Source organism: Struthio camelus, chromosome 3 (assembly GCF_040807025.1).
Source record: "Struthio camelus isolate bStrCam1 chromosome 3, bStrCam1.hap1, whole genome shotgun sequence".
NCBI lineage: Eukaryota > Metazoa > Chordata > Aves > Struthioniformes > Struthionidae > Struthio > Struthio camelus.
Window position 1 is genome coordinate 60,457,122 of NC_090944.1, and position 24,350 is coordinate 60,481,471.

Genomic DNA, 24,350 nt, shown 5'->3' on the forward strand with positions numbered 1-24,350 from the left:
CTATGTGCAGTTCATTGTTTTAACATCTCTTAACTTTCTGATTTTTCTTACATACCTTTCTTGTTGAATGTTTTTGACAAATGAAATTCTGAGAGCACAGTGATAAGCTAGCATTATGTGAAAGAACAAGATAACGGCTGGATGCAGATGACTGATTTCTCACTAAATTAAAATCCACTGAAGTTGTCACTGGGTGTTTGATTTGGGGGGGGAGGGGTTCTTGTTTTAGAAAATTCAGAGCAGGGAAGGGATAAGTCAGTTGAATGGACTCTTTCAAACTTAGCGATGTTTATTGTATGAAAATGGATTTATTCATACGGCCGCAGCCTTACTGTTAAAAATGCATGGGCACATGCATAGTTAAGTACTCTGACAAGTCATGACAGAGTTTAAATGCTTCCTCTTGTTACTGTAGATAGATAGCAGTGTTTTAATTAGACAATTTAGCAATGCTTTGGCCTCCAAATGCTTTTTCCATTTTGATGTTTGTGTGCGTTGGAGGGGATGATGGTGGCCGTTTTCGTTTTAAACGGAGTATGATGTGACCTGTGAAGTTGTATTCTGTGTTGGCAGCTAGGCAGTGTGTTTCTTTCTTCAGGTTTAACAGTGTTTGAAACAGGCCAGAGGAAAATAGAAAAAAGGAAGAAATTCAAAGAGAATGATGCATCTAACATTGATGGCTTCTTGGGACCGTGGGCAAAATACATTGATGAAAAAGAAGTAGCCAAACCCTCAGAAGTAAGTGCTGCTTTAACACAATAGATAGGAATTGTTAGTACGTTGCAGTGCAATGGTGAATTATGTGGTAGTAGCAGAGGTCCGGCTGTGTAAGTAACTCTTCTCAGTCAGGTCCGTGCTATGTTTTAGTGTAGTAGAAACATTTCAGGTTATATGTTTGAATAAGGTGTTCTGAATGTTCTGAATATTCTGTATTCAATTATTTGCAAGACTGCTTCAAAACAGAGTGGGTTGTGTGTATGTATAGCATGCAGAGGCTGATAACTTATGAACAGATGTACCTTGAAAAGAAGGGCAAATAAAACTTATTTCAAAAAAAAAAAAAACTCCAACACATGTCCTTGTTCAGTCAGCAGTGCCTAACTGTAATCAATGATTAAGAAGATAATGTCTAATGTTTTTTGGTGTACGTAGCTTTTCAAGCTGTTATGGTTTTGATAAAGATATTTCTCTTTATTGAATTTTTTTTCCTTTGTAAACAGAAATATTTCTAATCCTATTTAGCAAGTAAACATATTATTAATAATAAACAAACATTGATTCAGTTCTGGATTTTGTTACATGATTCTAAATGTTGAGTTTTTAAAACTTAAAATTTTTCCAGGAAGAACAGAAAGAGCTGGATGAAATAACAGCTAAGAGGCAGAAGAGAGGAAAACTAGAAGATGATAAACCTGGAGAGGAGAAGACTATATTACATGGTAATGCCATCTTCCTGCCTGTTCTCATTTTCTTGCTCATTCTGTTTTCTTGCCTGCTGTGTTAATTAGTAAAGATGGCAGACAGCCTCAGCAGTTTTGCTGAGGCACCTTGATATTTCTGTACTGGAGATAATAGAACTCACAGGTGTAAGCATAAAGAATATGGAAAGAGGTAACTGGACTAATTCCACTTCATACTGTGAAGAGCGGTGTGGAAATGTCATCTTTAAGGGTACTGGTTTTATTTATTTATTTTTAACGTTGCTAGACATGCTCACATAACACTCTGCCGTTTTACAGAACTTAAAGTTTTAGGTTATGACTTTGGCATAGTCTCAGCTCCAGAATTACTGCAGTTTTATGTGTTGGTTCCTTCATCGGCAAGTAGTACTTGGGGCTACAGCTTACATATGCACAATTCAGAAAATTGCTTAGACTTTATGCTTCTTCAGTGCTTAGTGTAACTTCCTGCTGTCATACTATGAAAAACAGTGTAGTCAGATAATAACCTGATGGAAGCCTATACCATATGGTCTCTTTAAAGAAAAAAATTGCTTGGGTCTCATCTAAGCAAGTAAAATGAAATGATTTTTTTGGTACTTTTCAGCTCTCTGTGTGCAAAACAGTACTGCCTTAATATTACTTGGGACAAATAGGTAAACTGAGTCTCTGTTGGTTAACTGCTTCCAACAGCCAGGTTCACACACACAAGTTGGAGTACCCTTTCTTATATGCATAAAATGGGAAGTGGTTATGAGATATACATTAGTGGCTTTGTTCTGTTAGTACTTTAGTTAGTACGTTAGTGCTTCGTTCTGTTTATAGATAGCAGGTTATGACAGTAATTATTGACTAGTGCTGAATACAACAAACTTGAAATTTTACCCATTGAGCTTCCTATAGAAAATAGACACAAAATAAACAGTTTGAAGTTAACTTTTCATGGTCCCTACCTAAAATTTCACAGTGAAAGCCTTTCCTGGAGAAACTTTAATCTTCTCAAACACAAACCTTCCGGAAATCTGTTAATATGCCATTTTGTGAGCATGTCTAAACAATCAATACTGTGTAAAAGGTCACTTATACAGCCATAACTGCTACAGCAATATCCCAGCAACTGAGAAATTATTTTATCAGTTAACAGCTTAATGTCATCACTATCCCACACAAGTCTATTCTGAAATAACCCTTCCTAAGCACGCTGGTTTGACTGTCCGATCCCTTCCGTTAAATCTGTTTAAAGATCACGTGTTGGCTACTGCTGGCCAATATTGTTTCACATAGGCAGACTGGATCTCTTTCTCCTATTTGTTTTTCAGTTGATGTGGCTGATAGAGCACTGAGCTGAATGGAATGTGAAGTGCAAGCAAATGCCAGGGTTAGAGTTGCACATGTTATGATCCCTATAAAGTCAGTAGAGTTAGTGTAAGCAAACCCTCGTTGGCCTGAGGAACTCTTCTAGCTGTTGGATGATGAGTAAGACCTGAGGGGGGGGAATTGTCTTAATGTCCACATTCCAAGCAGAGTTTACTGAAATGACAATTTGAGCCCAGCTGATAACAAAATTCCACATCTGTGTCCTATTAAGTGAGTTTCGTTTCTTTCTGTTCCACTTCAGAGGAGAATATCTGTGTTGAGAAAAATCTTAATTGTGTGGGGTAGTTCAGGCTTTCTGAGATTATGACCTCCTGAAATACAGTCTCTTGGATTCTCAGGATTCTGTGTTTACCTTTTTAGTCAAGGAAATGTATGACTATCAGGGGAGATCTTATCTTCATGTCCCTCAAGACGTCGGAGTTAATCTCCGATCTACAGTGCCACCTGAGAAGTGCTATCTTCCGAAGAAACAAATCCATGTATGGTCTGGACATACGAAGGTAGGAAGGTCTCGTCTGTGAATATACATCATAAAAACACATTTCGTTTCCTCTCTGAGGCTAGTAACCTTCAAAAGACTGCAGTATCAATAGAGGGAAGGGATATCTTCTTGCTTCCAAAATTATGCATATAGTTGGTTGTGTATGTGCCCATACGAGGCATTTGCACGCTCAAATGTGATCGCGTTTCTTTATGCGCGTAAGCTTTTACATGAACGTAGTGATTTCTTGACATCCTGTAAGTAGGGAACAAATATTCATCACTGACTTCTGGGGGACTTGGAGTCGTTTTCTAAACTACCATGTGAATAAGCATAAGGCTAATCCTAGAAATCTCTGAAAATCACATCTATGTCGTAGAAGTGTTTAAGGACTATTTTATATCAAATTCCTGAGAAGTTCTATAGGCTTTGTGGTTATAATGCAGCAGCTTTGTAGGATTTCCCCAAATACAGTTATCAGCTTGAAAGGTCAGCCTTGTTAATGCGTTCTCTGTGATTATATTACTTAATGTTTATGATTTCTTCTTGTACTGGAGCCTGCAACTATATTCACTTTTGCTATTAGAACAGTGTTTCACTGATCAAGCTTGTAAAGCCCTGTACTCAACTTCATGGGGTTTTTTTGTCTCTAAATTGCAATGTTGCTTCAGGGAATATGTTGTGCTTCAACAGACAGCTCCTTAATGATAACCAAAAGATGGAAGAAAGGAGGATAATACAGGGAGCGCTTACCTGTTTTCAGCTGAGTTTCAGCTCTAAACCCTTCTTTAAAGATTGCTGCATCAAAGAACTTGTAGCAAACTTGTAGCTTTCCAGAACAACAGCTTCCTCCACAATCCTCTAGTCACTTCTTTGCTTATTATCCTATTAGAACAGATTAGTGCATAAAATAACTTCTTCCTTCAAACAAGCAAGATAAAAAAATATATATATATGGATGAGAAGAGCGAAAGGAAGACACGCTGACAAGCCTAGAAAAGCTGGGGGAATATAAGGAGGCAACAACAGGGAGCATGAAGTACACAACACCAACCAGGGGAGGAGGAAGTAGAAGGAGTATGAATAGAATAGTTGACGTGATATGGAAAGAAGCAACTTCACACTATAAGTACTTGGCAGTTCTCTGGACTTCCTCTGGCAAGAGTACCTGACATATAGATGGGAAGATGCTCTGCCCAGGAAGTCCGAGTGCAGTGCCTAGAAGCCACTAATAGTGTATGTAAGAAGTAGAGCTGGCTAGAAATTGTTTTCCTGTGGGAAACCTTCCTCACCTGTCCCACCCAAACAAGCTTGATATGCAAAAACTTCTAGCAGAAATGTCATTGAAGGAGTTTCTTGAGTCAAGTAGGAGTAGCTTAGAAAAGAAAGAAGGACAGGGCACCAGCCGTAAAGTAATCAGACAGGAATAGTGACCTCTACTATTTAAAGTCTTTGTTTTGAATTTGTTTCATTTTTGTTTCTCTTTTAAGTGAAAAAGTAGCGTTGCCATTACTTTCAGGGATACTGCAGCTCCTCTGACTAGAAATATGGATATACTGTAGTAATTTGCAGGTTCAGAATCTGTGAAGATACTGCCGCTGGGGAAGCCTGAATTGGAAGCGGCCCCAGGGACTACTTAGATGCCCCAGTAGCACTGTTGTAGTGTTGGAATTTCTATGTAAAAAACAAAACACAAGTTATTCAGGAAAGGGTGTACTGCAAAGAGCTGAAGTTCTCAGGAGAGAGATTTCTGTCATGTTAGCATTTGGTCAAAGCTGTCACCGTAACCCACAATTTGTATTTCTTGGGTGTGGTTGCCACAGTAATGGTGTGGGTTTTGAAGGAGGGTATATTACAGCTGTTGAAGTGAATCAGTTTTTTCCCAATAGCAATTGTTCAAAATGCATTGCTATTTTTAAAATGGAAGGTAGGTAGGTTGTTTCTTTTTCAGTTTTGCTATCTATATGTTCTATGAAGATAAGCTGTAGGGTTTGCTTATTTAAAAAATAAAAATAAAAGAAGAGACGAACTGAGGAAAATCAAATACCTAGTATTTCCACTCACTGTTTAATTATGTCCTTATCAACAGGGTGTCAGTGCAGTTAGATTGTTTCCTCTCTCTGGGCACATGCTGTTGTCTTGCTCTATGGATTGCAAAATTAAGGTGAGTTATTTTTATATTTTTATTTACATATTTTATATCATCTAATACAGCCTGCATTTAGAACCTTAATTATTTGATACTTCTGTCATGTGCCTTTCTGTTTGTGTTGGTTTTTATTTTCTCACTTGACTTTTATCTTTAGATTGCAACTTCTCTGGAACAAAGACGGGAATAATGCCTAAGACTGTGGGTGTTAGAACAGCATTAATCATTTAGTAATAGCATGTAGAAGGTCACAAGTCCCGGAGGTTGTTGCCTTTGCTAGTGTAATAATTCATTTTGTATGAAGCCCAAATTTACAGCTCTCAAATGCTTCAGTAGAAGCATATTGCTTTTTTGAACTAATCTCATTTTAGTCCTGCATACATTATATTGTGTGTATATATATATATATATATATAGCGTATGTAATATATGATTATATATATTTTAATATTTTATATATAAAAAAAACTTGATGGGGAGGTTAACTAGCAAATTAAATACTTTAGGGGCCTCAGAGTTGAACTTTCGTCTGATCTTTTTTCTTTTTTTAGGGCTTTCTGTTAATAAGGTGACAGAGCACTCTTGTGAATTTGTATCTTAGTTCTGATTAATCGTTTTCAAGTGATGTTGTCGTATACGTTTGCACTTGATTTCTTAAAAGATATTGTCATATATATTTGCACTTAATTTCAGCATCTTTATTATTTAACAATTGTTGCCTTTTCTTCCCCATCCTTTCTGTCTTTTTTCCTTCCAAGTTATGGGAGGTATACGGTGATCGAAGATGTCTACGAACATTTATCGGTAATGATCTTTTAACTGAGCTTTTAGTTTATATTTAAAACAACTTCATGTAAGGATATTACTTTGGTTAGCTTATGATTTTATCACACGGAGGGCATGTAGGCTTCTGAGACAAATGGTATCCAGTATGATCTGTGCAATAAGAATTGAAGAAGCTACAAGGTTTTAGTGAACATTTGTCATTATTCCAAGTAATCTAATGATGCTATAATAACACTTTAAGACTCTTAGAATGTTAGCGTACTGTACTAGTCAATACTTTATACAAGACTCCTTTCCCTTCCCCACGTCCTTAAGAAGTTGCACGTGAAATTAAATGACCCCGTCTTCCTGTTGGGAGCAGCAGACCTCCATATTTACACAGTGAGGGCCTCTCATGGTCTGTTGATATCACTGTTTAACTAGGTGGTCTTTCCTGGGCTAGCTGAGTTTCTGGTGCAAAAGTGTCCATACTTTGTTGTTGTTGTTTCGGGGGAGAAAAGGGGGGGGGGGGGGTTAAGTTCAGGTACAGTCCTTGTTCATGTAACAGATGCCTTGAGAGAGATGATTGAGAGAGATGAATATGAACTTAGCCTTCACTGCAGAGCAAAAGCAGCTGATTCTCCTTTGAAATGGGAACGTTTCTAGAACAGTGTTTGGGTGAATATATGTTGAGTAACAGCAAAGTCTTTTTTTAACCTAATGTTTCTGATGACAGTAGTATGGCAAAGATGATGACTCCAAAAAAGTCCTGTCTCAGTAGTCTATCTTTTCTAAACAGTTTGACTTTTTCTCAGAATGTCCTTGTGATCAGCCAGATTCACTTGCAATTTTTAATTTTATATATATAGAGAGAGAGAGAGAGTGCTTGTGTGTATGCATATATGTATATAAATAAAACAATATACACATGCCTGTGTGCCAACATCTTAACTAAAGAGAGCTTCTACAAGTCTGGTGCAATAGTCAGCTGCAAGTACTGGGGGCGTGGGGTAGCAAGGTTAACACGAGATGAAAGAATTCTTGACATTTTCCGTGTTTTGTACCTAGCGTTTCATTTTAAATATCTCTCATTAGAAATCTTCTGTAGTGTTTTTCTCCTCTTTTTCTTTACTCTTAGATGTTAACATTTAATACAGTGTTTTAAACTTCTATTGCTGCTTCTAACAGTGGCTAGAACAATCTTCGAATCCAACAATACTTTCAGTTTTGCTCGCATATCAAGCGTTTGCTTCTGTGCGATGCTATTGTTTCTCTCTCCGTGCTTTAGAGTGTGGGTTGCTGGTTTATTTGTTGGGTGGAGCTGCTTGGAACAAGGTTTACTAGGGCTCATGGAGAATTTCTGTAAGCAGTTTTCTAGTTCTCCTTGCATTTGCTGAAGGCTGTAGTCTGTTTCTTTAACTTGAGTAATGTTTTTCAAAAACCTTAATTCTTAGCATGAATGGGTAAAAGTTTATCATCGTGGGTTTTTTTTCTGTCTTGTAGGACACAGTAAAGCTGTGCGAGACATCTCTTTTAATAATGCTGGCACGCGGTTTCTTAGTGCAGCATATGACCGCTACCTTAAGCTCTGGGACACTGAAACAGGTAGGCTTGTATCTGTGCACACTATCGTTTGGTACTGTGTTTAATTAATAGTAAATACTGAGACCTACTATCAGTCTGTCAAGTTGTTTCCAATTATCCTTAATATCCTCTTGTCATTCAATGGTAGGCTTTCGTTACAGGAAGAATGGTCTTTTTTTCCTAAGTGTTTTGTTGTCTTCTGTAGTGATGCAATTGACACTACCTTTGTGTTTCTGTTCATTTAAAAAGTCTCTGTCAGTTATTTGTAATCCTAGAACAATTTTGAGTAAAAAGACAAATCAGGCTTTACCAAATTAGTCAATTGCATATTTTCATTTATAAGCATAACATTAAATATTGAAATCACACTTTAGACCTAAACATGCTTAATCTGGAAGTATTATTGTTATTTGTAATATATCTCTTATTAAATTGAACACGACCCTTAAAATGTTGCATTGTTACGGAAAAGTAGCAGGTTTGGTGGGTGCTGGAGCAGGGCTGTCTTTCCTGCAGAGGACTTGTATAAATTCACTAAATGCTGAATGACTCTAAGTGCAAAGGCAGAAATATTGCAAGTATTTGAAAATAATCTCTTGGACATTGAAATGCATTTTCTTAATCCTGCTGTTACACCATCTATAATAATCTAACAGTACACTAACAGATCACTTCAGCCTTTTACTTGTCTGTATTTGCCATGTGTATAAAGTTACGTTTTATGTTAAAGTATTTTTGCTTTTAGACTTTGTCAGTAAGCAGCCACTCATCTCATAATTTTGACCTCTATGTTCTGTGTTTACAGAGCTATCCAGAAATTTGTCCTCACTTATGTTTTTTCTAAGTAGGAAAGTTTTTCCACAGGTTCAAGAAAAGTCTTTTCAAAGTAGATGACACTGTAATAACTAGTTCACCTACTGCAGCCTTACAAGCAGGTGTTTGTACTGGCTCGGGACTTAGCAGCAACAGTATGCTTACTCTGTGTGACATTACTTTTTAAATGTTCTTCATGTAAAAGGAAATTTTCTAGCTTTGTAGCTCCAAAGTTCATGTAGAAAGCTTTCTCTGTCTTTCTCTCAGGCTACATCTTTAATAGTAAGCTAAGGTATTACAGTGCTAAGGTATTACAGTGCTAAGGTATTACAGTGCTAAGGTATTACAGTGCTAAGGTATTACAGTGCTAAGGTATTACAGTGCTAAGGTATTACAGTGCTAAGGTATTACAGTGCTAAGGTATTACAGTGCTAAGGTATTACAGTGCTAAGGTATTACAGTGCTAAGGTATTACAGTGCTAAGGTATTACAGTGCTAAGGTATTACAGTGCTAAGGTATTACAGTGCTAAGGTATTACAGTGCTAAGGTATTACAGTGCTAAGGTATTACAGTGCTAAGGTATTACAGTGCTAAGGTATTACAGTGCTAAGGTATTACAGTGCTAAGGTATTACAGTGCTAAGGTATTACAGTGCTAAGGTATTACAGTGCTAAGGTATTACAGTGCTAAGGTATTACAGTGCTAAGGTATTACAGTGCTAAGGTATTACAGTGCTAAGGTATTACAGTGCTAAGGTATTACAGTGCTAAGGTATTACAGTGCTAAGGTATTACAGTGCTAAGGTATTACAGTGCTAAGGTATTACAGTGCTAAGGTATTACAGTGCTAAGGTATTACAGTGCTAAGGTATTACAGTGCTAAGGTATTACAGTGCTAAGGTATTACAGTGCTAAGGTATTACAGTGCTAAGGTATTACAGTGCTAAGGTATTACAGTGCTAAGGTATTACAGTGCTAAGGTATTACAGTGCTAAGGTATTACAGTGCTAAGGTATTACAGTGCTAAGGTATTACAGTGCTAAGGTATTACAGTGCTAAGGTATTACAGTGCTAAGGTATTACAGTGCTAAGGTATTACAGTGCTAAGGTATTACAGTGCTAAGGTATTACAGTGCTAAGGTATTACAGTGCTAAGGTATTACAGTGCTAAGGTATTACAGTGCTAAGGTATTACAGTGCTAAGGTATTACAGTGCTAAGGTATTACAGTGCTAAGGTATTACAGTGCTAAGGTATTACAGTGCTAAGGTATTACAGTGCTAAGGTATTACAGTGCTAAGGTATTACAGTGCTAAGGTATTACAGTGCTAAGGTATTACAGTGCTAAGGTATTACAGTGCTAAGGTATTACAGTGCTAAGGTATTACAGTGCTAAGGTATTACAGTGCTAAGGTATTACAGTGCTAAGGTATTACAGTGCTAAGGTATTACAGTGCTAAGGTATTACAGTGCTAAGGTATTACAGTGCTAAGGTATTACAGTGCTAAGGTATTACAGTGCTAAGGTATTACAGTGCTAAGGTATTACAGTGCTAAGGTATTACAGTGCTAAGGTATTACAGTGCTAAGGTATTACAGTGCTAAGGTATTACAGTGCTAAGGTATTACAGTGCTAAGGTATTACAGTGCTAAGGTATTACAGTGCTAAGGTATTACAGTGCTAAGGTATTACAGTGCTAAGGTATTACAGTGCTAAGGTATTACAGTGCTAAGGTATTACAGTGCTAAGGTATTACAGTGCTAAGGTATTACAGTGCTAAGGTATTACAGTGCTAAGGTATTACAGTGCTAAGGTATTACAGTGCTAAGGTATTACAGTGCTAAGGTATTACAGTGCTAAGGTATTACAGTGCTAAGGTATTACAGTGCTAAGGTATTACAGTGCTAAGGTATTACAGTGCTAAGGTATTACAGTGCTAAGGTATTACAGTGCTAAGGTATTACAGTGCTAAGGTATTACAGTGCTAAGGTATTACAGTGCTAAGGTATTACAGTGCTAAGGTATTACAGTGCTAAGGTATTACAGTGCTAAGGTATTACAGTGCTAAGGTATTACAGTGCTAAGGTATTACAGTGCTAAGGTATTACAGTGCTAAGGTATTACAGTGCTAAGGTATTACAGTGCTAAGGTATTACAGTGCTAAGGTATTACAGTGCTAAGGTATTACAGTGCTAAGGTATTACAGTGCTAAGGTATTACAGTGCTAAGGTATTACAGTGCTAAGGTATTACAGTGCTAAGGTATTACAGTGCTAAGGTATTACAGTGCTAAGGTATTACAGTGCTAAGGTATTACAGTGCTAAGGTATTACTCTCAGCCTGGGGCCAGCTCACATGGTCTGGCCACACCAGTACCAATTTAAATTAGCTTGGTCTCCAAATGGTGACTGTATCTAAACTGGAAATGGGGAATGGTCCCTGCCCTGTGCTAACTCTTGAGCCATGCCTAGGAATTGTTTGGGAATTTGTCCAGGTGATTTGTCCAGGCCAAAACCATGTCATGACTGTTCTGGCAATGTTGCAGTAGAGGAAATTGAGTTCTGGTGCCTGGGGCTATTACTGGGTTGCTTGGTTTACCAGTGCAGACGCAAAGAGACACAGACCGCGTTTATGGAATAGCAAAGGGGCTTCTGACCAGTAGCAATGGTATATGTACTGCTGTTGAACATAGATAAGATGCACTATGTTTTGAACGTTTTGCAAGTTAACTCTTTTCAAAATGCTTCTAGGTGATGTTGGATGAAAGGTTAGCAATCGCTGATGTTTTCCTTCGCTATTACTTCTGCTGTTTACTATCAACAACACTACGTTTGACCAACTTACTCCTTTAGGACTTAGACCCTGCTAATCTCACCAGTATTTCCACAACTTCCAGGAATGCATTAAGCAAAGTTTGCTAGCAGTTGTTGTGCATCTGTCTGTCCTCTCCTCCAAGAGGAGAACAGCAGACAGGGGACTATAGAGAATTTTTAATTAAATAGATTAAATCTTTATTCTTGGCAAAGAAGATAGATACGTGTGGAAGTTTCTTTCACAGCCTAGGAAACTATCTTCTGCTCAGAGAAGAATTCTCTTTATAATAAAGAGCTCAATTTCTTCAAGGAAAAGAAGGTATTCGCCAGAACCTTCAGCCTATTATTTGAATGATCTTTCAGTTAACCTGAACTTGAAGAGCACTCCGAATAAGAGGAGATGTGGAAACTGAGCTGCTAGTATAGGGAGTAGAGGACAAATCTGATGTTTTCGCAGAGCTTCCTAAGAAATGCTCTGTAACTTTCTATTCCAACTAGTTTCTTGAATAAAAAAAATGACTCAGGGTAAATTTTGTCAATATTAGTTATATTAGGTGCATTTGAAAGAAGACAGGAAGTTTCCATATTTGAAAAAGATGTTAGCAGTGGTACCAGTCATTTACAAATGACAGACAGAAGGATACAAGTCAGATTCTCCGGCCTCGAGTCAGAACTCTTATTATCTAGACAGCTGAAAAATGTATTGAGCTTTTGAACTAAAACAAGCTTGTGGAAGCTTATACAAATTATGGAAAATATGTAATCAGGATATTTATGGCTGAGGCTTGGAGAGGAGGTCAGTATTTTGTTTTGCAGTTGGATTACTGTTACCCTTTTCTAGGCTTAGGAATGAGGAAATTTTGCCTGAGTTCATGTCTCTTGTCAGGAAGAACTCTGATCTGAATGAGGTGATGCTTTATAAAGATGCTGGTCAACTTGTGATGTCCTGTATACTGATATGTAGGCTACGGAGCAGTCACACTGTTTGGAAAGCTGTAGTGATGGCAGGGAAGTGTTTGTATGCACAGATGCATGCATGCAAACATGTGAAAGAACGTCGAATTAAAATGCATCGTAAATTCTACCCCCTAATCCTCTCAGGGGATTTAAAACAAGTACGTTCTGCTCTACGTGAAGTAAAACTGAAATGAAGGCTTTATCAATATCTGCAATAAATTCATTAGCCCCTAGAACTTCTGACCTGACCCAATATGAATGGCTTCTCTGTTTCAGGGCAATGTATTTCAAGATTCACAAACAGAAAGGTTCCTTACTGTGTCAAATTCAATCCTGATGAAGATAAACAGAACCTGTTTGTTGCAGGAATGTCAGATAAGAAAATAGTGCAGGTATGTCTCCACCTAATATCCCACACCTTTCCCACCTCCAATTTCTATTTTCCTAAGCAGCAAAGTTGTTAGTTATACTTGAATTTTTTTTTTATTTAAGTAAATGTGTCCACAAGTTACAGAATATTTCGCCTCCCTCCCCTCCCCCTCCTTTTTTTTACTAGACCCACAAAGACTGTTGCTACGGTATTTGCTTTCCTTCCTGAAATTACTTTAAAACTTGAAATAATAGGGATTCTGAGATTTAGTAAAAGCCAATGTCTTGCTCTGAACTGTTTTTTATTTGTAGTGGGATATTCGGAGCGGTGAGATTGTGCAGGAATACGATAGGCATTTGGGAGCTGTCAACACCATTGTGTTTGTGGATGAAAATAGACGGTTTGTGAGTACATCTGATGACAAGAGTTTAAGAGTCTGGGAATGGTAAGTTTAAAATTCTGCATTTTGAGTTAAACTGTATTATGAGCAGACTGAGAAGAAGATAGTTTATATTTAAAAGTGTGTGTAGCACATAGAACTCAGCACTCTTCAGTTTTCTAGCTAGCTGAGGAAGAGCTGAATTTAAATTTCCCAAGTTTTTATGTAATTACATATGCAATAGTTAAACTATTTCACAAGAAAGTAGAGTCAGAACAATTTCAGATGTTCTTGTTGCTGATTTCTAATAGCTGTTGAAGTTGGGCATATGCTCCACAAACCCCTGAGTTCTGCCACTTGGCCTGCTATGGTTCCTAGTTCTTAAACGTTCTTGTCCAGTAAAATAAAACATTCCTTAAAAAATGTAATTATCATTTTTTTAATCACTTTGAAATCATTCTTACTGTCTAAGAATAAATCATTTTCAATGGCTTACTGCCCTACTGTGTTGCAGTATTTGAAAATTGCTTTTAAAGTCTGTAAGACTTTATTCCACTATATGCAAAGTAAAATGCCTTAAATAGCCCCAGTTTTATTGGTGCAAATCTTTATGGGCATCAGGCTGCATTTACTGTTAGCATTAATTATTAACCATTTATCATTATCTTACTGCCATATCTTTTAGAATCATTCCCCTGGAGATTTTAATCATTAAAACTAGTCGCTTGCTATCTTGTTACTGAATACTAACTAAGCTATTTTGGCTTTTCTCAAGAGACTTCATCAATTTCCTTTTCCTCTAAAGGAAAAGGAAAGCATAAGACACAGCCCTGTCAGCCTGAAGCATGCTGCACTCTATTAGTGAGCTCTGTTATCTCTCCTTTCCCCAAAGGTGTACTAGCCCTTAAATTAACCTTTTAAAAAAAACTGTCTGTGCTATGTTATATTAGCGTGTGTAGTTTTTGAATGCTTTGAACTTGGATATGTGTTGTGTTATATATTATTCGACCAAGATCTCAGTGTAGCTTCACTTCTGTTTTCTGGTAGTCTGTTTTTTTGCGGAATATCAATACCCACAGATTCTCATGGAAAAAATCTTGAATTCTGAAGATTTTCTGCCCTGTTTTGAAAGAACAATCCTGTATCTTTGAGTTTCCATTTCATTTTGCCCTTTGCAAATGAAAAGCTTTTTGCACATTACGGATGTTAGTTTGGCAGCTCTATGACTAATGAGTTGCTTGCTAGGCCTTTTTTTTTTTTCTTAATCTAGACAAGAGACTCCAATCTGTGGTATTTGAACGTTACCCAAGCAGCTAGAGAAACCCTTGGTATGTCTGTGATCCGCTGCTATCATTGCCAGTAGCAGCCATGGTAATGACCAAAATCTGGTAACCAGACTTAGACTAGATGTATAATGCTGTCACCATATGTCACTCCAAGACAACCTCTGTTCAGTGCTTCATAATTAGCCCCATGTATTTACTAAGCTCCTTAAAGAACAATCATTACAATGCCATGTCTGCAAAGGAACGTCTCCTGTTTGGTGAGTAGGAGTATCTCACTTGCACAAATCTGTTGTTTCCTTGAGATTGGATTGCCCTTGTTTTGTGAGCTTTGTGTTGATGGCTGAAATAAATAGCAAAGTGGGTGGATTTAGTCGCTTTGTGGGGAAGAGCAGGAAAGGCAAAGAGGTTCTGGTATGGGAACATCGCAACCTGATTGTCCCAGTAGCAGAAGATGTCTTTCTGAAGGGGAAAAAAGCATGTACTCAGCTTGTTGTGCACTGAAGAAAGAGCTCCCTTGTTCAGATAATAGGGAACTCAACTGTAGGCAGCGTTCTGCAATGCAGTTCTTAGGGTTTTTCTGGTTTATTGAAAAGCAAATGTAGCACCGTCTTCCTAGCCGTGACTTCAAAGCTCTTCTCCACAACCTGCCACGATATATGCTAATCTATTTAGGCATACTTCTACAATTACAAGATCCAAATTTTTTACAGTGCGTTAACATTAAATTAATGTATTCAGTAGAGAAGATTTTGTACCTTAAAATGCCATGTCAAACTATTGCTTACTGCACCTTGAATCTTTTTTTCTTTACTAACTTCATAAGAAAAATTATTTGTAACTTCATTGATTTGGTTACTCTCCTTTTGACGTGTTTAAATGTGCAATATTTTTCACTATCCTAGAGAAACAAAGCAGCCTTCAAAGTAATTATGACCCGAGTATGGCCTTAAAAGCCAGTAATTAAAACTGGTCTAATTGCTTAGTTCCAATTGTCCAGAGGAATTTTGTAGTATGTTTTGTAAACACTTTGACTTGGCCGGAGCTGGTAATGGGATGGCGTGTCAGACTTCATCACAGTGAGCAACTTCTTCCCTGGGAGTTTCGGTCTCCTTTCCCCAGGAGTTCATACGTGCAGAGATTGCACTGTGGTGTGTACTGAACTGCAGTTGTCTGGTCGCTGAAAGTTCAGGCTGCAAGCGTAGGACAGACCCTTACAGATCAGATGGTTTGCTTAGTGATTTCCCCCCCCCCTCCACCCCCACTGGATTTCTTTAAAGTTTGCTTGCCTCTGCTTTTCGTTTGATTTTTATCTTTACAACAGTGAAGTTAGTTGACACGGGTATCATATTCTCTCCCCTTTCTTTTAGAGAGGCAAAATGTTATTTTGTCTCGTCTCCTTCATCTGCTTCTGATACTACCTGGATAACAGCGAACTGACCTTGGAGGCTTTTCTTTCCTGTAACCTTCAGTAAAAGAGCTGTACAGCAGTAGCTTAGTTCTTACCCTGCCAGGCTCAGGGGGCTTGTCAGCTCGGTCAGGCTGTGCCCCCCAGCCAGCCTTTTCTCTCCATAGTTCCTAGTAAAGACACTGTAGTCTCCTGAGAGTGCTTTATGATGTACAGATTCCAGAAATATATGTTTCTATATATTTATTTACTTATTTGTTTACATATTATTTTCTCTCTCTTCTTTGGGAAGAAGTTGTATAGAGACTTTTCACTTTTTTAAATCTTGATATTACTCTTGATATTGAAAACTTTTTGACTTGTGAAATACTTAGGGGAGGAAAAATACACAAGGATTTGAAGATCTTTTAAAATTTGAACGAATATCATGTTATATGAGATTTTAGGTCACCCAATCATGACAGTATCTTTCTAAATAATGATTTTTTTTTTTTTTTTAGGTTGGGGGAGGGGGGTGCTTGCAGGGGGCAGGCTGGTATTGCTTCTCAGTTTGATTCAAAACAAATGTGAAACAGAAATATGTGTATCTATTCTCCCTAATAGTTTAAGGCAGCATATCCTGCCAGTGTCCTAGCTCTGTCTGGTGCCTTTCAACATAAAGCAGAGCCGCCTTGAATAAATTCCAGTAGACGAGCCTTCGCTCATTTGTAAAGGGAGAGAAGGCAGGAAAACCCATACTGCATTTTAATTTCTCATTGCAGTAGAAATCAACATTGGAGATGTATATTCTATAATAATGAGACTTTTTTTTTAATGTGACTTTCAAAAGGATTGCCTTTACCTAGAATGAGGAGTCGTGGGGTTTTTTTTTGTTTTTGTTTTCAGAGGACTAGCAGGCTGGGGGAGTGTTGTGTATTGGGAATTGAATAATCTATGACCTTATTGCAGTGATGACTGTGTCATGTCCTGGGTGGGATTTTAAGCTTTTTTTGCCTGTTAATGCAGAAGGGTTGGATGGGGAGAGGGGCAGAGGGGGGCTGCACTTACTGTGCTGTCATCCTCGTCAGCCTCAGAGATTATGTGGACTTTTAATCCTTTACAGATTTACTACCCGATTGTAGTCTTGGGATCTCCCTGTCTGGGAGTAAGTTATCCCTGTACGTGCTCTTATCCACAGAGTGTACAAAGTTGGTTGCCCTTCTTATGCTGGGGGGTAAATGATCTCAGTTCGCTATACAAAAGCACTTGTGTCACTTCCCGAGCAGCTTCTTGCCCCACTGCCCTCATGAACGCTGGTTAACACAAGACGGCTGGAAGTAACTTACCCCACCATAAGGCAGAGTTGTAGTTACATCGCTAACGTTATCAGTGCTTCCCTTGACCGTGTCGTCATCCAGCAAGGTTCGGTTGATGAGCCATCCATGCCTTCTGCTCCGAGAGTGTCCCTAGCAGCCTTTTCAGCGTATGTGAGACAGTGAAGTCACAACCATCCCGTCTGTATTAATGAATATTGCAACTGAACGTTCTGCATGTGTCCTCTGCTGAATATGTTAATCACGTCTATTTTCCAGTGGAGATTTCTTTTGTGTAATGAGGAAGACATGTGCATTTCTTGCCTTTTTGCCACTCTTCTCATGTAGAGTATGAGGAATACTGTGGATATGTACAGCCTGTTAGCAATGCAGTTTACATAGTCAAAACCAAATGGCTATGCTGAGGACTAAGGATTAGACTATACTTTCTTTTTCTAGGTCTGCATGCTTTTGTACAGAACAGTGTATGCTCTTAACAACACAACAGTAAATAACTTGAATTAGGCTAGCAAAAAGATGGTGCAGTGCAGTATTGAATTGAGACTGGGGAGTTCAGAGTTCAGCTCAGCTATGAACATTCAAAATTGGTGGCACTCCATTTGGGAGAGATCAGGAGGAAAAGGTCGTTGTCAGAGAAAAGAGTGTGAGAATCCTGGGAGGATTTTGTTTGCTTATTTTTATTTGTTTTGTTTTGTTTTTTTTAAGAGAGAAAATAATGGGTGGACAAATTGTCTGATTAAAACAAAAGTCAATAAGACATACAAATATACACATGTATATCAGTTTAGTTACTCCTGCTACCTATGTAAGAATTTGGTAAGAGCTGCAGTTAAGCTGGAGGCAGCAGAGTATTTCCACGTTACAGTTCTAGTCTAAGAGTTGGGATTATAATACTGCTTTAGACTTTGGGTCACTTGGTTTGGGGTAAATTCACACTGTGAGAGGTTATCCTGTAGATAGCTCCACAGTTGGAGTTCTCCAGGAGGGCGTTTGTAATATTTTTGAGCTTCTACACTTTCTTCATTTGGACATCGCTGCGGCACCCTCCATGATGCAGTAGCTGAGTAAGTCAGCTGACTTCAGCCAGCCCTTTGGAACATCTCCATGTCTTCATAAAACACATACTTCTTCCTTTTGCAGGGATATTCCTGTAGACTTCAAGTACATAGCTGAGCCAAGTATGCACTCGATGCCGGCTGTGACTTTGTCTCCAAATGGTAGGTTAACACTTTTTCTGCCTCCTTAGGCTTAATTCACATAGGCATGTCTTGCTGATTATTATCTCTGTAACGTTCCCATGCTGCATCTCCTTGCCACCCCCACCCCACCATCCCCCCCCAAATGAGTGTGTGTGTGTATTTCAAGATTGGGGAGGATCTGGTTTAAGTTTTGAGAAGAACAAGTTTGTCAAAATGAGGGGTTATATCAGGATAACTGTATCCCTTTAAATTTAGACTTTGATACAGACAAGGTAAAAACAACTCTATCCTTCCATAGAGCCAAGATCTGCCCTTTGCTACATTTAAAATATTAAGAGGAACAGTGGTGGGAATTGCTGTTTTACTGCAAAGTACTAAGCAAGTTCAGTCTTTGCAGTGCCATTGATAAAGCAGAGACGGATGTTGTACATGTTCCGGTCAATGCTGTTGCTGTCTGCTCTGAATATAGCCCAAATAACACTTGCATAAGATAAATCCCATGTTACTTCTGTGCTCTTGCATGTTAATGTTTAACTGGTGTTTATTGCTTTATCAGAATCAAACTGAAGGAGGATAAAGATTTACTGCCTCCAGTAATCAGTACAAAGCCCTCTAATAGGACCAAATCCATTTTATCTACTTTGGTCAAAATTAAATAGGTTCAGTGTCAATATTATTAAACTGTCACTAGACTTGCAGTTAACAGTTCCGTTAAGCTGAATAGTGACTATTAGCTGTGCTACAGTTCATCATTTTCAGCCAGATACCATAGCATCAAATTGTATTTGCTTTCTAGTGTAAATATCTTATTCTCAACAACAGAAGTAGTTTTAATATAAAAAAGATGGTTCTGGAGCCTCTTTAAAACTTTCCAGTCAAGTTTGTTCCTTCAGATGCACTATTCTGATACCCACCTTTTTTTTATTGCATTTTTAGGGAAATGGTTGGCTTGTCAGTCGATGGATAACCAAATTCTGATTTTTGGAGCTCAGAACAGATTCAGATTAAACAAAAAGAAAATCTTCAAAGGTCACATGGTAGCTGGCTATGCTTGTCAAGTGGATTTTTCACCTGACATGAGGTGAGTTCTGTGGGATTGAGCGTCATCTTAAACTTGCCATAACAGACACTGAATTTCCTTTTGAAACTTTTGCAACATTGATTGATGCACTGCCTTCCCATTAAGTCAGCATCAGACAGATCTCTAGCCCAGCAGCAGAAAACAAAGTTTGCTCATGTCATTTGAAAGGAGAAAGAAACTCAACTGTTGCTCAAAGCAGTATTTCAAAAAACAGTCAATGTAATCCAAATTCCCCATTCTGCAAAGACCATTTATACTGCTGTGCGAAACCATCCAGAGACTCCCTCTGTTTTGCCCAGCCCTGGTGCAGCAGAAGGGGCTTTCTCTTCTTATGTGCATCTGACGCTTTTTGCACATGGTCTGCAGCAGAAGCCTCAAGGCTGCATTCCAGCAGTGTGCACTTGTCTGGAATACCTGTGTGTCAGACTTGCCTAGTTTTTCCAATTTGCAGGTCTCTTGTGTTATCCTAGTTTGTTCTGAGAGAACTGTCTTGTTCATGCTGTTTGCTCAGTAACATGCCTATACTCTTACCACTGTGAGTACATAAGGCTTTCATTACTTTAAAAACTGGAGAATAACCTCAGCAAAGCTGGAGAAAAAGTGGAGAGAAGTGTCTATAAATTTTAGAGAAGCTTCTGGCACTTGCTCTCTTCCTGATTTATTCTCTGTAGTTCCAGTAACACTGTGCACGGTGTAATCACATTGCTTAGCACGTTTATCTTGCAGTCGATGAATCATCTTCTGTGAGGTTTGTGCTGCTTAGAGTAGTACGGCGTGCATGCTAATTCATTGGCAGGTATGCTTTCAGACAGATAGGAAGCTCATCGAGTGAAGCACTTTTCCATTGCTTGGTATACAATTGTAACAAAAGCAGTTCCTGAGCACTTGATGCAGCTTTTATTCTAATCCCTTTAATACAGCTATGTGATATCTGGAGATGCAGATGGAAAGCTTAACATCTGGGACTGGAAGACGACAAAACTCTACAGCAGGGTAAAAGCACATGATAAAGTCTGTATTGGTGCCGTCTGGCATCCCCATGAAACATCTAAAGTCATTACGTGCGGCTGGGATGGTCTTATTAAACTGTGGGACTAAAGAGTATGCTACAAAGATCTGAAGTTGCAAGTCTTGCAGACATCTGAGATGTGAGTGAATTCTGCTATAAGGATGGGTAGACATCTGTGTTACAGCTGTTCTCAGCTAGCTGTATGCATACTCCCCAAAATGGGAGGTCTTTGTGACAGAAGACTGGACTGGAAGGATATAGTTCTAAATATGACCTCCGGGTATGAGATGCAGAGGTCAGTGAAGCATGCAGAATCAAGTGTTAGTTTGTCGTGTCACTTTTTTGTGCAGAATACTTCTGTAAAATAAAATAATTTTAAGAAAAAAATATTTTTGTCGTTCTGGCTGTCAGAGATGCGTGGAGTTAAAGGAGAGAACCAGCAACTGTATAATTACATTCTGTAATTCAAAGAAGAAATCTTTGACGTCTACTGCAATAGAGCTGGAAAAAAAATGCATTTGTTCACACGCTTTTTGGCAGTATTTTGTGGTCCCCAAAATTCTTCTAACTTTGTAGAACATAAAGCCACTTGCTGAGATCTTTTAATACATGATAGAAATGCAGAACCAATCAGAAGCTTGCATAGCCCTGAGTTAAACTGTATGCACTGAGGACTGCATTTATAAAATTGTTTTCTGTCTAGATTTAGATTTAACAATTGCATTGTGCTCATCACTGAGGTTCATCTTTGCAACTACTCCTCAGTTTGAAAGTTTTCCTTATAGTAGGTACTCTTTGGTTGTATAATGTTGTTCTTCTCTTTCCACGTGCCGTTGAGTTCTAATAAGCATGACAAATATTTTGAAAGAAAAACAACAAAGCAAATATCTCTTGTTCAGTTTGGAATAGATTGTATTATAAGCCCCACAGAGTTTGACAAGTTAATGTATATACATGTCACTTTTTCTCTTTAAAAAACTTATTTTTAATAAATCTTTTTATAAAAAGTCTGCTTATCTTCATTCATTTCTTCCCTCTAGCAGTGTCCACATAAAATATTTCATGTCATTTGGTATTCTAATTCCCAGTTGTACGAGAATTCAGATAAACTCATGTTCTTGCACTGTTCATGCAGAACTATTGCAGGTTGGAAGCAGGAAAAAAAACTCCATATCTGTTCCGATTTTGAGCCCATAACGGAAATGAAAAAGAGGCGTAACAAATTTGTCCAGTGGATCGGTCTTTTAATCAAAGTTTTGAAATACTCTATATTGTTGTTTACTAAAAATCCAGTCATTGATCCTTAGTTATAAGCAATGGCAAAGAAGTAATAGCCATAATCAGTAGTAGGATAGAAGATGAGGCACTCTGAGATTCTTTGCAACTCAACTCATGAAACTGCGGTGACAGAGGGAAACTTTTTTTTTTTTTTTTAATTTACAAATTTCGGAGGTTTGATTAACAAGTCAGTTTTATTCTTTCAAAGAGTACTTGCTAAATCAGGCATGTGTGAGTGAAGATGAAGCTTCTGGATTTTAAACCAATGGTCTAAAACTGAGCTTCATGTTCTTTCCACTGTCTGCTCATGCCATCACATATCTGCAGCAAATTTGCGTCTGTTTTCCATTTACATCCCCATCTAGGTAATCTTGTGTCTGTTTCCACAAAAGGTCCGTAGGCTATTTTTACAAGCAGCATACTCGTGGTAATTGTTGTTGTCTAGCCTCACACCCATGTATAAATACGGAGATAGGAAGAGCTTCAAGAAAACATTGGGAGTGAAAGGATTGAGTGGGAAAGTGTCCTGAGGATCCTGTTCTGGGGAGGGAAAGAAGCAGCTGTCCTTGTTCCTTGACTCTAAGGATGTAGATAGGAATGAGTTGCTGCCATGTCGCAGACCGTTTCTGACATGCAGTTATTTTCACAGGAACGACTTAATTCTTGAGCTGGGTGTTGAGCTCTGCTGTGTAGTGTGCCCTGTATGCATGCTGCGTAAGGAGGTAGTGGGCTGAAATAATTTAGAATGCTTTTTCTTCAAATACGTTTCCTAATTAGATACATATTAACAGCTTGTAAGTATAGGGAATTGGGGAGGAGAGGGGGAATTAGAGCAGATAGATAGAAAAATAAAAAATTCTCACAGGAATGTTCTATACTAGTTTCCACATCAGAAACATCTATTTTCCAAATGCTTAAAAGCATTTCAATTGTCATAGCACAAAATGTTTGGCTCCGTAGTTGGTGCTATGTTGTTCCATACATCACTTATCAGGCAGAACTTACTTCCCCTATATAAGTATATTAATGAAGTAATAGACCAGCTCTCTTCTGCTTTCAGGGAGAAAAATAAGGAATGTTGACTCAATAAATTCTGCTGGAGTTGATGAATTAGGATTAGATGTTTGCAATGAGCCCTGAATCAAAATTCCACTGGAAACTTTCAGCTAAAATCCTTTGTCCCTCGCTGTTGGTCACCGTGTTAATCTTTTGTGGAATTTCTCACATCTGCATTGAAGCCTGCAGGGGGAATTTTTATGAGCGTAATTCCCTCTTGTCAGCTTTAAAGTTATGAACTCTAAAGCTCACGTTGTCAGCCAGTTTGCTGTGCACGAGGATAGACAGCATGTGTCTGTGTGGTGTTAGTCTAGACTTGCCTTTCCAGCAGCCACCTGGGAAAAGGTTTCTTGTTGGGCTAATTAACTCTAATTGTGTTATTCCCTTATCTTCCCAATTTCATGTTTCACCAGAAATTGGTCCCTTACAAATGTTGGTCAGAACAAGTCTAGACTGAGACCTCTAGGCTGAACTTAGTGTGTGAGCAGACAGAGCTAGGGAAAAGCAGCTTTTGGAGACAGGGAACAGCGCGTTTTGAATTTCCACAATTTATTGTCTTCTAGCATAAGGCAGAGAATGCACGGAAGTAATTCAAGCTGAGAGGAGCTTCTTGTGAGGGCTGGAGGCAAGCATGCCATGCTGTCTGGGAGAAATACTTGAAAGGGGGAGAGCAGGGTAGCTGTGACAGCACTGTAATTTTGTTCCCCTTGATCATACATCTGTAACTTTAAGGGATGATGTGGCACTATGTTGACACTTTTATTTATACCAATTACTTTTGCAGTAGGGATTTTATAGATAAGTGAACTGTCTCCATCATTCTTGGAGTTCTGCCTTGGAAACTTGATAGCTCTTTTGGCCCTGTGCCATCTTTTTCTTGGGCTTTTTTCATATTGGAGAGGGGGAAAATATCCCACATATCCTCATGCAGCTTGCTGTTAAGAAGCCTGTCTGTCTTGAAGCAGATGGTCTTGGCATCTGTCTCACACAGAGCTTATAATGGTCCCCAGTAAGATGGGGTTGTTCAGTCTTTGCCCTCGTTAGGAGGAACAAATATCTAAATTACTATACATCCAGAAAATTCTAAGATTGTCTTGTAAAAAGTCAATTTTTAACAACAGGCAGATGTTCAATACACCACTTAACACTGCTGTCTTCAAACGCTGATTTAAATAGTAAGCTTTGCAAATCTGACAGCCCAGTAACATAGTGTACTTCCTTCTTTCTACCAGCTGGTCATCACAAAGCCTTGCTTCTACTTGCTAAAAAGCATCCGTATGACAAGCAGTCTGTATAAAGAGGAACACACAGAAGAAGGAGGGGAAATTTTACTGAAAGACTTAACAGATACATCTATATGCGAGCAAAATTTGTTGACAAGTAGATTGTTCCTCTGGAGAGTGCTTAGGGACTGTAGGCTGACTTTGCTTAGCTTATCACCAAAGTTTACGTCTCGTATCTTGCAGTAAAACGTGTATTTTTCTGTCAGATTTGCTGATAAAAATCAGATACACCAAGACTGTCTTGGCAGCACTCAAACATAACCCTTCGACAAGCTTTTTTTTTTTTTTTTTACAGACGCTCCTTGCAGAGTTTAA

The 24,350-nt window shown here is 38.4% G+C and overlaps 1 protein-coding gene across 1 annotated transcript in view; it reads left to right on the plus strand.

Annotated features, from left to right (window-relative positions):
- CDC40 (cell division cycle 40) overlaps nucleotides 1–21,429 on the plus strand; it is a 45,488-nt gene extending 24,059 nt beyond the window's left edge. Inside the window, exons 5-15 of the mRNA XM_068938007.1 lie at nucleotides 599–738; nucleotides 1,343–1,439; nucleotides 3,177–3,316; nucleotides 5,387–5,461; nucleotides 6,205–6,250; nucleotides 7,715–7,816; nucleotides 12,653–12,768; nucleotides 13,058–13,191; nucleotides 18,270–18,346; nucleotides 19,265–19,409; nucleotides 20,330–21,429. Of these exons, the coding sequence (XP_068794108.1) occupies nucleotides 599–738; nucleotides 1,343–1,439; nucleotides 3,177–3,316; nucleotides 5,387–5,461; nucleotides 6,205–6,250; nucleotides 7,715–7,816; nucleotides 12,653–12,768; nucleotides 13,058–13,191; nucleotides 18,270–18,346; nucleotides 19,265–19,409; nucleotides 20,330–20,507 (1,250 nt within the window). The 3' untranslated portion in view covers nucleotides 20,508–21,429. The remainder of the gene's footprint in view (nucleotides 1–598; nucleotides 739–1,342; nucleotides 1,440–3,176; nucleotides 3,317–5,386; nucleotides 5,462–6,204; nucleotides 6,251–7,714; nucleotides 7,817–12,652; nucleotides 12,769–13,057; nucleotides 13,192–18,269; nucleotides 18,347–19,264; nucleotides 19,410–20,329) is intronic.
- Nucleotides 21,430–24,350: the final 2,921 nt, after the last annotated feature.